The sequence below is a fragment of the Salvelinus fontinalis genome, chromosome 40 (genome assembly GCF_029448725.1).
Source record: "Salvelinus fontinalis isolate EN_2023a chromosome 40, ASM2944872v1, whole genome shotgun sequence".
Classification (NCBI taxonomy): domain Eukaryota; kingdom Metazoa; phylum Chordata; class Actinopteri; order Salmoniformes; family Salmonidae; genus Salvelinus; species Salvelinus fontinalis.
The window spans coordinates 1,042,562-1,057,014 of record NC_074704.1 but is presented as its reverse complement, the minus strand read 5'-3'; the positions used below and the strand labels follow the sequence as shown (position 1 = coordinate 1,057,014).

The 14,453-nt window shown below is 45.9% G+C and overlaps 2 protein-coding genes across 2 annotated transcripts in view; both read left to right on the top strand.

The window, feature by feature from the left end:
- The window catches only part of LOC129839544 (zinc finger protein 239-like), a 126,626-nt gene that overhangs the window by 14,077 nt on the left and 98,096 nt on the right, over positions 1-14,453 (top strand). The gene's annotated exons all lie outside the window — the stretch shown is intronic.
- Positions 5,646-9,101, top strand: LOC129839558 (gastrula zinc finger protein XlCGF17.1-like). The gene is made up of 2 exons (XM_055907082.1): positions 5,646-6,166; positions 7,878-9,101. Exons 1-2 carry the CDS (start codon positions 5,866-5,868, stop codon positions 8,459-8,461), a joined length of 885 nt encoding a protein of 294 aa, XP_055763057.1. The 5' UTR covers positions 5,646-5,865; the 3' UTR covers positions 8,462-9,101.

The following is a 14,453-nucleotide window of genomic DNA, read 5'->3' as shown; positions in this document are numbered from 1 at the left end:
TACAGAGGGGTGATGGAACACTACAGAGGAGTTTGGAAGCTCCTGGAACACTACAGAGGGGTGATGGAACACTACAGAGGAGTGATGGAACACTACAGAGGAGTGATGGAGCACTACAGAGGGGTGATGGAGCACTACAGAGGGGTGATGGAACACTACAGAGGGGTGATGGAGCACTACAGAGGGGTGATGGAGCACTACAGAGGGGTGATGGAACACTACAGAGGGGTGATGGAGCACTACAGAGGGGTGATGGAGCACATAGAGGGGTGATGGAACACTACAGAGGGGTGATGGAACACTACAGAGGGGTGATGGAGCACTACAGAGGGGTGATGGAACACTACAGAGGAGTTTGGAAGCTCACTCTGGTCAACTCTGAGTTGAAGTCGCGGTAACCATTGACACAAAGGTGGCTCAACTTTAAAGTATCGCGTGCACTGGTCAGTTATTAAGCAAGAGGTGGGGAGTATGGGAGAGAGGAAGTTGTTTAGAGTAGATATGGTTTGGTTAAACAGGTCTGAACTCAGTAGATATGGTTTGGTTAAACAGGTCTGAACACAGTAGATATGGTTTGGTTAAACAGGTCTGAACACAGTAGATATGGTTTGGTTAAACAGGTCTGAACACAGTAGATATGGTTTGGTTAAACAGGTCTGAACTCAGTAGATATGGTTTGGTTAAACATGTCTGAACACAGTAGATATGGTTTGGTTATACAGGTCTGAACACAGTAGATATGGTTTGGTTATACAGGTCTGAATGACATGTTGTGGATGATAGGGAGACAGGAAACTGGTCTGAACACAGTAGATATGGTTTGGTTATACAGGTCTGAACACAGTAGATATGGTTTGGTTAAACAGGTCTGAACACAGTAGATATGGTTTGGTTAAACAGGTCTGAACACAGTAGATATGGTTTGGTTATACAGGTCAACGCCACGTTGTGGATGTTAGGGAGACAGGAAACAGGTCTGTGGGGATGAGTGTTTAGTGGAGGAAAACGGTGGCGTGTGTGTTGATATTTTGTGAACTGTGATGTAGATAGGGAGAGATTGGGGTTAGGGTGGTGTAGTGGTGGGAGGGAAGTGGTGTCTAGGGCTTTAGAGGGTTAGAGGCTAGTTGGGGTTAGGGTGGTGTAGTGGTGGGAGGTGGTGTCTAGGGCTTTAGAGGGTTAGAGGCTAGTTGGGGTTAGGGTGGTGTAGTGGTGGGAGGGAAGTGGTGTCTAGGGCTTTAGAGGGTTAGAGGCTAGTTGGGGTTAGGGTGGTGTAGTGGTGGGAGGTGGTGTCTAGGGCTTTAGAGGGTTAGAGGCTAGTTGGGGTTAGGGTGGTGTAGTGGTGGGAGGTGGTGTCTAGGGCTTTAGAGGGTTAGAGGCTAGTTGGGGTTAGGGTGGTGTAGTGGTGGGAGGTGGTGTCTAGGGCTTTAGAGGTTTAGAGGCTAGTTGGGGTTAGGGTGGTGTAGTGGAGGGAGGGAGGTGGTGTCTAGGGCTTTAGAGGGTTAGAGGCTAGTTGGGGTTAGGGTGGTGTAGTGGAGGGGAGGGAGGTGGTGTCTAGGGCTATAGAGGGTTAGAGAGGCTAGTTGGGGTTAGGGTGGTGTAGTGGAGGGGAGGTGGTGTCTAGGGCTATAGAGGGTTAGAGGCTAGTTGGGGTTAGGGTGGTGTAGTGGAGGGGAGGGAAGTGGTGTCTAGGGCTATAGAGGGTTAGAGGCTAGTTGGGGTTAGGGTGGTGTAGTGGAGGGAGGTGGTGTCTAGGGCTATAGAGGGTTAGAGGCTAGTTGGGGTTAGGGTGGTGTAGTGGAGGGAGGGAAGTGGTGTCTAGGGCTTTAGAGGGTTAGAGGCTAGTTGGGGTTAGGGTGGTGTAGTGGAGGGGAGGGGAGGGAGGGAGGTGGTGTCTAGGGCTATAGAGGGTTAGAGGCTAGTGGACAGCACAGGACCCTTTTTCAGCAACCCGGGTCGCTTGATGGCAAACAGCCTAAACATTGGAGCACTTTAAACACACCTTTGTGTTTTAAACTGTAGATGTACACTACATGGCCAAAAGTATTTGGACACCCCTTCAAATTTGTGGACTTGGCTAATTCAGCCACATCCGTTGCTGAGAGGTGTATAAAATCGAGCACACAGCCATGCAATCTCCATAGACAAACATTTTGCAGTAGAATGGCCCGTACTGAAGAGCTCAGTGACTTTCAACGTGGCACCGTTGTAGGATGCCACCTTTCCAACAAGTCAGTTCGTCAAATCTCTACTTTGCTAGAGCTGCCACGGTCAACTATAAGGGCTGTTATTGTGAAGGGGAAACATCTAGCGCCTTGCAGTTGGATGCTGAGCAGTTGCCATACCAGGCGGTGATGCAGTCAGTCAAGATGCTCTCAATGGTGCACCTGTATAACATTTTTTTTTGTTTGTTAATTCTTTACCCCTTTGTCTTCCCAATATCGTGGTATCCAGTTGGTAGTTAGTCTTGTCCCATCGCTGCAACTCCCGTACCGGGAGAGGGCCAAGGTCGAGAGCCACGCGTCCTCTGAAACACGGCCCTGCCAAGCTGCACTGCTTCTTGACACACTGCTCGCTTAACCCGGAAGCCAGCAGCACCCAATGTGTCAGAGGAAACACATTACAACTGGCGCCCACGGGAGTAGCTAGAGCGCGATGGAACAAGGACATCCCGGCCGGCCAAACCCTCCCCTAACCCAGACGACGCTGGGCCAATTGTGCACCGCCATCATGGGTCTCTCGAGGATCGAACCCAGGCTGTGTGCCCTCTTCACGACTGTGTTGGTGTGTCCACGATCAGCTCCTTTGTCTTGCTGACGTTGAGGGAGAGATTGTTGTGCTGGCACCAAAAGGCTGTCTAATCGTCATCGGTGATCAGGCCTACCACCGACATGTCGTCGACAAACTTAATGATGGTGTTGGAGTTGTACTCGGCCATGCGGTCGTGGGATAACAGGGAGTAGAGGAGGGAACTAAGCACGAACCCCTGAGGGGCCCCTGTGTTGAGGGTACACATGGTGGATGTATTGTTGCCTACATTCACCACCTGGGGCCGGTCCGTCAGGAAGTCCAGGATCCAGTTGCAGAGGGAGGTGTTCAGTCCCAGGGTCCTTAGCTTACCATATTTTTACCGTAGATATGCGGTACTTTTCTGCGTATGCTTCTATTTTTCAACGCCAAACCTACCACTGGTGTGACCAAGGAGCTCTATTGTTATATCATCTGACCTTTGTGATCAGCTGACAGTCACTCCTCTTTGCCCTCTCTTTGAGCTGAAGGCTAGAAGCTTGCTTACAATGGGATTAGTGGGATTTTGCAGAAAATAAAAGCTCTATGCTAAAGAATATGTTTAAATTTGGCTGGAGGAGCATTAGCTTATTATAAAGTTGACCCTGCTCCCAAAGTACCATTATCATGTCTCCTGTCCAATGAGGAAATAGTGTGCTGGACCCACGGGTATACAAACATCCTTGACAAGTATAAAGCCATCACTCACCCCCACATTTTCGAATCAATAAATTCACTTCTCTCTGTTCCAGGGAACAACAAAAACAGAGAATTGTGAGGCGCTGGACAGAGGAGGCGTACTCAATGCCTCAGGATTGCTTTGCGACAACTGATTGGAATATGTTCAAAGACTCATCCACCCAAGACTCATCCATTATAACATTGAGGAATATACAGTATATATATTCTACAGATTCCAAGAACACAGGATGAGATGTTACTATCCTTTGTGCAAGCACTTCCAAGAGTTCATGAACAGTGAGACTGGTGAAATTTGGGGAGCGCATCGTCAGTAGTGTACCTTTGGTTCCTAGGGTGTTTCGGCCTTTCACACTATACACCCTCCCCAAAGGCGGCCAGCGACAGGGTGATCAATCCTACGCTTGCGTCCCATTCCCAATTAGTCATAGGAGTTGCGTTGTTGTTGATAGCCAACATCCCATGGGACTATGCATGGCAGGGGCGTCTTCCTCCCTGAGTCAAGCATTGTTGACCGCATACCTCCTGGCCCTCTCACTTCGGGGCCCAGCTGGGGTCTTTCCTCTTCATCCAGAGCCATTGACTGCTGCCTTCTGCCGCCTCTGATACAGCTTTGATTGCCGAACGCTGGCTCTGGCCCTTAATTCCCAGGTCTCTAAGCAGTCTGGTTGTAGATGTCGCCACAAAACCTCTGCAGCCCACCTCCACTGGTCGGACTTCTGTGTTCCAGCCATGATGCCGTGCTTCGGCAGCTAGATTGGCATAGCGCAGATGTTTCCGCTCATAAGCCTCATCTACTGAGTCCTCCCAGGGTACTGTGAGCTCAATGATGAAGACCTTCTTGAGCGAATGGGACCAGAGCACCATGTCAGGTCTTAGGGTGGTGGTTGCAATCTCCGGAGGAAACACAAGTTGCCGGCCAATGTCAGCTAGCATTTTCCAGTCGCGGGCCAAGCGCAGCTGGTCTCGCTCTAATGGTGTAGAGCCGCTCTTCGGTGGTTTAGCCCCTTCGCGGACAAAGGTCGTCTGTAAGGGGTGTGATGCTGCTGGGGGTGGTAGGGAGTTGGTGGCAGCTCGCTTGTCCTCCAGGGCGGACGCAAGGTTTTTAAGGACTTGGTTGTGACGCCAAGTGTAGCGTCCTTGGGTGAGGCTTGTTTTACACCCTGTGAGAATGTGCCTGAGGTTGGCTGGCATGGAACAGAGGGCACAGTCCGGATCTACACCATACCATTGGTGAAGATTAACTGGTGTTGGAAGGACGTCATATGTTGCTCTGATGGAAAAGCTCAACCGCCTCGCTTCCATGGCCCACAGATCCTTCCAGCTGATCTTCCTCTTCTCCACACTGTCCCATCGAGTCCACTGTCCCTGTTTGGCAAGAGAGACTGCCTTGGCCCACCTTGCAGCCTCCTCCTGATGGCGTACTTCCTGCACTACCATCTTCCGCCGCTCTGGTGCAGTGGCCTTACTCCAAGCAGCACGGCTAGTTAGCCCAAGGCCTCCTCTCCCTTGCTGAACATGACCCACAATGTCAGCATGTCTGAGGGCTGCTGTTGCCTCCTGGACTGCTTTTCCTGGCCTCCATTTGCGCCCAGTTGCCAAGGTCGGCGCGTTGTTGCTCACCACTGGGTCTCGAGATTCATTCAGTGTCATCTGGAGCCTGGTTTTTGCACACTTGAATTCCTCTGTTAGACTGGTGAGGGGCAGCTTGAGGACACCATCTCCATAGAGGCCTATGGTGGTAAGGCATCGTGGAACTCCGAGCCACTTCTTTAAGTAGCCTGTGACTCCTCTTTCCATCTTCTCCACTGTTGAGATTGGAACCTCATACACTGCAAGGGGCCACAACACCACAACACTACAAAACCTACTGAGTATTCCCTACAATTCTTTTGCTGCGGCACCCGCAATATTGTTTGCTTTATAAAGACAATACGAAATATGGCCATTTATTTGTGGCCATTTATTTGACCTTGGAACATGGTTTAAAACCCATATTTAATGCACATGTTACAAATATAAATAATTGTTCATGTTTAGACAATTACTTATCACATATAATGAATATATACAGGTCATTGACACCTTTCCACACGTAATTACGTGTGGGACATTTATTTAGAAAATCTTCCAAAAATTCCGTGACCCGGAAGTACTTTTTTTGTGTTGCTAACGGGACGCTGATCTAGTTATCAGCCACGGTAGCTTGCTAGCCAATATAGCTAAAACGTTAAAGCTCATTAGACACTTTCGGTGTGTATTAGCCACTGTTTTAAACACACGTATGTCATATAGCTAGCTAATTGTCGCATATAATTGCATTTTACGTTGCTAGTAGTTAGCTAGCTGGTTAAATTAGCAGTAGCACTTGACGTGTCATTAATGCTAACTAGCCAGCTAACATCCCCGACCATGAGCTCACAAAGCTACTCTCCCCCTGCTGAAGAAGAGGAGGTCTGCTGGACGGTGAAAGAGGAGGAGGAAGAGGAGGCTGTCACCGTCAAACAAGAAGTAGCGGGTGAGGCTGTAACAGTGAAAGAAGAGGAAGACGCTTTCAGAGTGAAACAGGAGGAAGCGAAAGAGCAGGATGTTGGAGTGGAGGGGGAGATCACTGTCACATTGGATGAGGAAGACGTGGTTGGAGTGGAGGAGGAAGAGAAGACTGGAAATCTGATTAACACCAGTAAGTACCATCTAAAAAAACAGGGCCACAAACTCTGCAGTTGTTTTACTAATGTGTGTTTTTAAAAAGGGCATTCTACACTTGAATATCTTGTTCTGTACTTTTAGGAATTGTTAAAGCTACAAAGAGTGGGGTCAGCCAACAAAACGTTAATGGATTAAATGCTTTACATTATATTGTTCCAAATCTCTTTCCGTAGTGCTTTGCTCAGTCTCTACTCTATACTCGACAACCCATGAGCAAATGATATATATATTTTTAAAACATGTTTTGAAGCGCTACAATCATTAGTGTTTTTATAATCTCAATGGTGTCATGAGATCATTAGGTCCTTCATTGTTTTGATATAAGATAAGACAGACTGATCTGATTTAAAATATCTATGGTGTTATTAGGTCCATATTTTAGCTATAAGGTAAGACAGACTGATCTGATTTAAAATATCTATGACACCACATCATCTAACCTGTTATTACCACCAACTCATGTCTGATTTGCAAATGATGAAGAAAACCCGAATCAAGACGAGGATCATTTTGATCTGGATTAAATGTTGTAAAAGGAACTGGCCACCAGTTATTTCATTGAAGCAACTCGACAACCTGTGGATTATGGTGAGTAACACCAAGGGCTGTTCTTCGGCGTGTTGCGAAGCCGGAGTGCCGGGAAACAGCCCTTAACACCGTGTTATTCATTTACAGGTTTGAGTCTAATGGTTATTATCTTGCATGGGATAAGAATGTCTATTTTCTTCTTCCTGTGGAGATACAGTTGATGAATTACCTGGCTGGGCTGTGGGACAGTATGGAGATACGGTTGATGAATTACCTGGCTGGGCTGTGGGACAGTATGGAGATACAGTTGATGAATTACCTGGCTGGGCTGTGGGACAGTATGGAGATACAGTTGATGAATTACCTGGCTGGGCTGTGGGACAATGGAGATACAGTTGATGAATTACCTGGCTGGGCTATGGGACAGTGGAGATACAGTTGATGAATTACCTGGCTGGGCTGTGGGACAGTATGGAGATACAGTTGATGAATTACCTGGCTGGGCTGTGGGACAGTATGGAGATACAGTTGATGAATTACCTGGCTGGGGTGTGGGACAATGGAGATACAGTTGATGAATTACCTGGCTGGGCTGTGGGACAATGGAGATACAGTTGATGAATTACCTGGCTGGGCTATGGGACAGTATGGAGATACAGTAGATGAATTACCTGGCTGGGCTGTGGGATAATGGAGATACAGTAGATTAATTACCTGGCTGGGCTGTGGGACAGTATGGAGATACAGTTGATGAATTACCTGGCTGGGCTGTGGGACAGTATGGAGATACAGTTGATGAATTACCTGGCTGGGCTGTGGGACAATGGAGATACAGTTGATGAATTACCTGGCTGGGCTGTGGGACAGTATGGAGGTACAGTTGATAAATTAACTGGCTGGGCTGTGGGACAGTATGGAGGTACAGTTGATAAATTACCTGGCTGGGCTGTGGGACAGTGGATGTACATGGATAATTCAAATGGAACTGTTATTTATTATCGTATATAACTAGCACTTGTCAACCAATCAGCACCCAGGATCCAAACTATATTGAAGGATCTAGTCTGGATTAAACCTCATAGGAAGACAGTTTAATCATGTGGAGATTTTATTCAGGTCTCGCTGTTTAACCAAATACTCTGTTTTTTCTTTGACAGGAGCGATATCAAACTGTCACTCTGACAGAGGAAAGAGTCCTTCAGGGGAACTCGATCCAGAGACGTCCAAACCAGTGAGGCGACACCACTGCTCACAGTGTGGAAAGATATTTATCAGGTTAAAGCACCTGAAAGAACACAAGAGAACGCACACAGAGGAGAAGCCTTATCATTGCTCCCAGTGTGGAATGTGTTTTGGACACTTAGGGTATCTAAAAGTGCATGAAAGAACACACTCTGTAGAGAGGCCTTTTCAATGCTCTCAGTGTGGCCAGAGATTTATCCAGTCGTCGCACCTGAAAGAGCATGAGAGAACACACACAGGAGATAAGCCTTTCCAATGTTCTCAGTGTAAAAAGAGTTATACCAAGTTAGGGAACCTGAAAATGCATGCGAGAATACACACAGGAGAGAAGCCTTTCCACTGCTCCCTGTGTGAAAAGAGTTTTACCTATTTAGGGATACTGAAAAAGCATGAAATGACACACACACGAGAGAAACCTTTCCAATGCTCCCAATGTGGAAAGAGTTTGACAGAACACACACAGGAGGGGAGAAGACCTAACGTTGTTAAGACCAGTTAAGGCCCCGGAATAACCACCTCCAAAATTATTGGCACCCTTGATAAAGATGTGTTTAAGATCAATAATACAAGTACTGAGCTGAATATTGTATGCTGAATTTTTTGGGGGAAATTGTGATGTATACAAATACATTTGCTCAGAGAAAAAACAAAAAAATATTTTTTTGTTGTTGTTAGTTTTCATTTATTGGCACCCGTAAAGATTCTTGTTAATTAAAAAAAATAAAAAATGAATCTCTACATTAACATTGTGATAAAAAATTAAATCTACATTAACATTCTGATGGGACATTTTCTCTCTGTGTATCAGATTATATGTTTAGAATAATGTTGCTCTGTAATTACATGTCTTGGTTTGGTTCATGCAACTGACTGACTGATTGTAGATGGGAGTAAACCATAAGCAATTTAGCAGTACGGCCCAGAACATTGCTCTGTGGGACAAAAGGAGTATCTCAGCCTCGTGAGGTATCAGTCAGTCACATGCAGGAACCAACGTTAATAATGTAAATCATGCTTATATGACTTGTTTGTGTAGCAGTATATAAGGGCTGAAAGGGAACGCCCTTTTCATCAAGCTTGGATTGAGTTTGTGAACCTTCCCGGGCCGTGATAATAAAGAGTGTTTCGTTTAAACTTGACTGCAGGCGTCCCTGGTGTTGAATTTCCACAACATTAAACTTTTTAAAACTTTTTATTTTTTTTACAGTTCATGTCTTCCTGTGCCACTGGGGTATAAAAGTTAGGTAACGCATGTAAAAATCAATCTGCCATCACATTGACATGTGAGTAATTTAGCAGACTCTCTTATCCAGAGCCACTTACAGTAGATGGTGTCATTTAGCAGACTCTCTTATCCAGAGCCACTACAGTAGTGAGTCATTTTGCAGACTCTCTTATCCAGACAGACTTACAGTAGTAGTGAGTCATTTAGCAGGCTCTCTTAATCAGAGCCTCTACAGTAGTGAGTCATTTAGCAGACACTCTTATCCAGAGCCACTTACACTAGTGAGTGCATGGGGAAGGGAAAATAACTCACAAACGAAAAGAGACAAATGGTTGTTGACATTCATAAATCAGGCAATGGGCAAAAAACAATAGCGAGGGCAATAATGAATAAGTTAAAACCACTGGAACAGTGGTAAACTTGCCTGGTAGAGGACACAAGTGTATGTTGTCTCCACACACACTGAGGAGGATGGTTCAGGAAGGGCCACTGTTGTAGAATTCCAGAACTTGGTCATCTTGGGGTCTCTGAATCTCCCATTAGAATTAGAGTTCAAGAACTTGGTCATCTTGGGGTCTCTGAATCTCCCATTAGAATTAGAGTTCAAGAACTTGGTCATCTTGGGGTCTCTGAAACTCCCATTAGAATTATAATTTCAGAACTTGGTCATCTTGGGGTCTCTGAATCTCCCATTAGAATTATAATTTCAGAACTTGGTCATCTTGGAATCTCTGAATCTCCCATTAGAATTAGAGTTCAAGAACTTGGTCATCTTGGGGTCACCAAGTCTCTAAATCTCCCATTAGAATTAGAATTCCAGAACTTGGTCATCTTGGGGTCACCAAGTCTGAATCTCCCATTAGAATTCCAGAACTTGGTCATCTTGGGGTCACCAAGTCTCTGAATCTCCCATTAGAATTAGAGTTCAAGAACTTGGTCATCTTGGGGTCACCAAGTCTCTAAATCTCACATTAGAGTTAGAATTCCAGAACTTGGTCATCTTGGGGGTCACTGAATCTCCAATTAGACGCCACCTCCATGCCAGTAGGCTCTTGAGGGGTTGCCAGAAAAAAACAGCCTTTTAGTGAGAGTAACCAATACATGTAAACACCTGGAGCTAAACAGCTTTGGAACCAGTGGTGGGTTTGGCACCAGTGGTGGGTTTGGATTGGGGAAAAAAAGGTAATATGGGGATATGAAACAAAGATGGAGGTCTTTGGCTAGTCACACTAGCGATGGGTTTGGCATTGAAGGATAGATGAATGCGCAGTAAAGAACCTCATATCTACTGTAAAATATGGTCGGGATATTTGATGTTATGGGGCTGTTCCACTTCCACTGGTCCTAAGGCCTTGATTACGGTCAACAGCATCATGAATTCTACCTGGTACCAGGAAATGTTTGGCCAAAATCTGGTTTCCTCTGACAGGAGGCTGAAACTTGGCTTCAAATAGATCATCCAGATAGACAATTTTTATTTTATTTAACTAGGAAAGTAAGTTAAGAACAAATTCTTATTTACAATGACGGCTTAGGAACAGTAGGTTAACTGCCTTGTTCAGGGGCAGAACAACAGATTTTTACCTTGTTAGCGCGGGGATTCGATCTAGCAACGCTCTAACCACTAGACTGCCTGCCGCCCCAAGCACACATCAAAATCCACATAGAAATGGTTCATTGACTACAAAACAACATTTTGCAGCGGCCATCTCAGTCTCCGGAACAAACCCCATTAAGAACCTGTGGTTTGAATTGAACGAGAGCTGTCCAAAAGCGCAGACCGACGGATATCAAGGATCTGGGTGGAGTCTGTATGGAGGCATGGTCTAAGATCCCTCCTGGTGTGTTCTAGAACTCATCAAACATCTGGTAGGAGTCTGTATGGCGGCATGGTCTAAGATCCCTCCTGGTGTGTTCTAGAACTCATCAAACATCTGGTAGGAGTCTGTATGGCGGCATGGTCTAAGATCCCTCCTGGTGTGTTCTAGAACTCATCAAACATCTGGTAGGAGTCTGTATGGCGGCATGGTCTAAGATCCCTCCTGGTGTGTTCTAGAACTCATCAAACATCTGGTAGGAGTCTGTGTGGAGGAATGGTCTAAGATCCCTCCCGGTGTGTTCTAGAACTCATCAAACATCTGGAAGGTGTCTGTATGGAGGAATGGTCTAAGATCAACAAAACATTTATACAAATTATACCACCACCCAAAAGGACACTTTAGAGCCTGGAAGGGCAAAGGGGCATGTGCTCTACAAAGGTAGAGTCCTATCTGTCCATGTTGCCTTTTGCAAAGTGGGCACTGCTTTATGTGCTAACACCAACACTCACATAAATAACCCATATGCCACTGGGTGGGAGAAGTTTTCATTGTATTTGGGGCAGCATTATGTGAGGATTTATTATCATAAGGCAAATACTTTTTCACGCCACTGTCCAAATAGTTTAATATCATTGCAGTGTTAGGAGAGCAGGGCACTGTCCATATAAACTCAGCAACAACAACAAAAAAGTCCTCTCACTGTCAACTGTGTTTATTTTCAGCAAACTTAACATGTGTAAATATTTGTATGAACATAACAAGATTCAACAACTGAGACATAAACTGAACAAGTTCCACAGACATGTGACTAACAGAAATTGAATAATGTGTCCCTGAACAAAGGGGGGGTCAAAATCAAAAGTGTCAGTCAGTATCTTGTGTGGCCACCAGCTGCATTAAGTACTGCAGTGCATCTCCTCCTCATGGACTGCACCAGATTTGTCAGTTCATGCTGTGAGATGTTACCCCACATTTCCACCAAGGAACCTGCAAATTCCTGGACATTTCTGGTGGGAATGGCCCTAGCCCTCACCCTCCGATCCAACAGGTCCCAGACGTGCTCAATGTGATTGAGATCCGGGCTCTTCGCTGGCCATGGCAGAACACTGACATTCCTGTCTTGCAGGAAATCACGCACAGAACGAGCAGTATGGCTGGTGGCATTGTCATGCTGGAGGGTCATGTCAGGATGAGTCTGCAGAAAGGGTACCACATGAGGGAGGAGGATGTCTTCCCTGTAACGCACAGCGTTGAGATGGCCTGCAATGACAACAAGCTCAGTCCGATGATGCTGTGACCCTCCACCTCCAAATCGATTCCGCTCCAGAGTACAGGCGTAACTCTCATTCCTTCAACGATAAACGTGAATCCGACCATCACCCCTGGTGAGACAAAACCGCGACTCGTCAGTGAAGAGCACTTTTTGCCAGTCCTGTCTGGTCCAGAGACAGTGGGTTTGTGCCCATAGGCAACGTTGTTGGCGGTGATATCTGGTAAGGACCTGCCTTACAACAGGCCTACAAGCCCTCAGTCCAACCTCTCTCAGCCTATTGCGGACAGTCTGAGCACTGATGGAGGGATTGTAAGTTCCTGGTGTAACTCAGGCTGTTGTTGTTGCCATCCTGTACCTGTCCCGCACGTGTGATGTTCGGATGTACCGATCCTGTGCAGGTGTTGTTACACATGGTCTGCCACTGCGAGGACGATCAGCTGTCCATCCTGTCTCCCTGTAGCTCTGTCTTAGGCGTCTCACAGTACGGACATTGCAATTTATTTCCCTGGACACATCTGTAGTCCTCATTCCTCCTTGCAGCATGCCTAAGGCACGTTCACGCAGATGAGCAGGGACCCTGGGCATCTTTCTTTTGGTGTCAGTAGAAAGTAGAGTCAGTAGAAAGGCCTCTTTAGTGTCCTAAGTTTTCATAACTGTGACCTTATTTGCCTACCGTCTGTAAGCTGTAAGTGTCTTAATGACAGTTCCACAGGTGCATGTTCATTAATTGTTTGTTTATGGTTTATTGAACAAGCATGGGAAACAGTGTTTAAACCCTTTACAACACAGGTGTCAAACTCATTCCACGGAGGGCCGAGTGTCTGCGGGTTTTCGCTCCTCCCTTGTACTTGATTGATGAATTAACATCACTAATTAGTTAGGAACTCCCCACACCTGGTTGTCTAGGGCTTTATTGAAAGGAAAAACCAAAAACCTGCAGACACTAGGCCCTCCGTGGAATGAGTTTGACACCCCTGCTTTACAATGAAGATCTGTGAAGTTATTTAGATTTTTACAAATTATCTTTGAAAGACTGGGTCCTGAAAAAGGGCTGTTTCTTTTTTTGCTGAGTTTAGATGTATATAATGAACAGACTAGGTATATACTGCTCCTACATGATGTAACAATACATCATGTAGATGTATATAATGAACAGACTAGGTCTATACTGCTCTTACATGGTGTAACTGTAACAGTATAACTTTAAACCGTCCCCTCGCCCCGACACGGGCGCGAACCAGGGACCCTCTGCACACATCGACAACAGTCACCCACGAAGCGTCGTTACCCATCGCTCCACAAAAGCCACGGCCCTTGCAGAGCAAGGGGCAACCCTACTTAAAGTCTCAGAGCAAGTGACGTAACTGATTGAAATGCTACTAGCGCGTACCCACTAACTAGCTAGCCATTTCACATCCGTTACACTCACCCCCCTTTCAACCTCCTCCTTTTCCGCAGCAACCAGTGATCCGGGTCAACAGCATCAATGTAACAGTATAACTTTACGTCGTCCCCTCGCCCCAACACGGGCGCGAACCAGGGACCTTCTGCACACATCAACAACGGTCGCCCACGAAGCATCGTTACCCATCGCTCCACAAAGGCCACGGCCCTTGCAGAGCAAGGGGCAACCCTACTTAAAGTCTCAGAGCAAGTGACGTAACTGATTGAAATGCTACTAGCGCGTACCCGCTAACTAGCTAGCCATTTCACATCCGTTACATAACAATACATAATGTAGATGTATATAATGAACAGACTAGGTCTATACTGCTCCTACATGGTGTAACAATACATCATGTAGATGTATATAATGAACAGACTAGGTCTATACTGCTCCTACGTGGTGTAACAATACATCATGTAGATGTATATAATGAACAGACTAGGTCTATACTGCTCCTACGTGGTGTAACAATACATCATGTAGATGTATATAATGAACAGACTAGGTCTATACTGCTCCTACGTGGTGTAACAATACATCATGTAGATGTATATAATGAACAGACTAGGTCTATACTGCTCCTACGTGGTGTAACAATACATCATAGATGTACACTACCAGTCAAAGGTTTGGACACACCTTCTCATTCCAGGGTTTTTATTTACAGGGTTTTCAAATCTATGAAATCACACATATGGAATCATGTAGTAACCAAAAAAGTGCTAA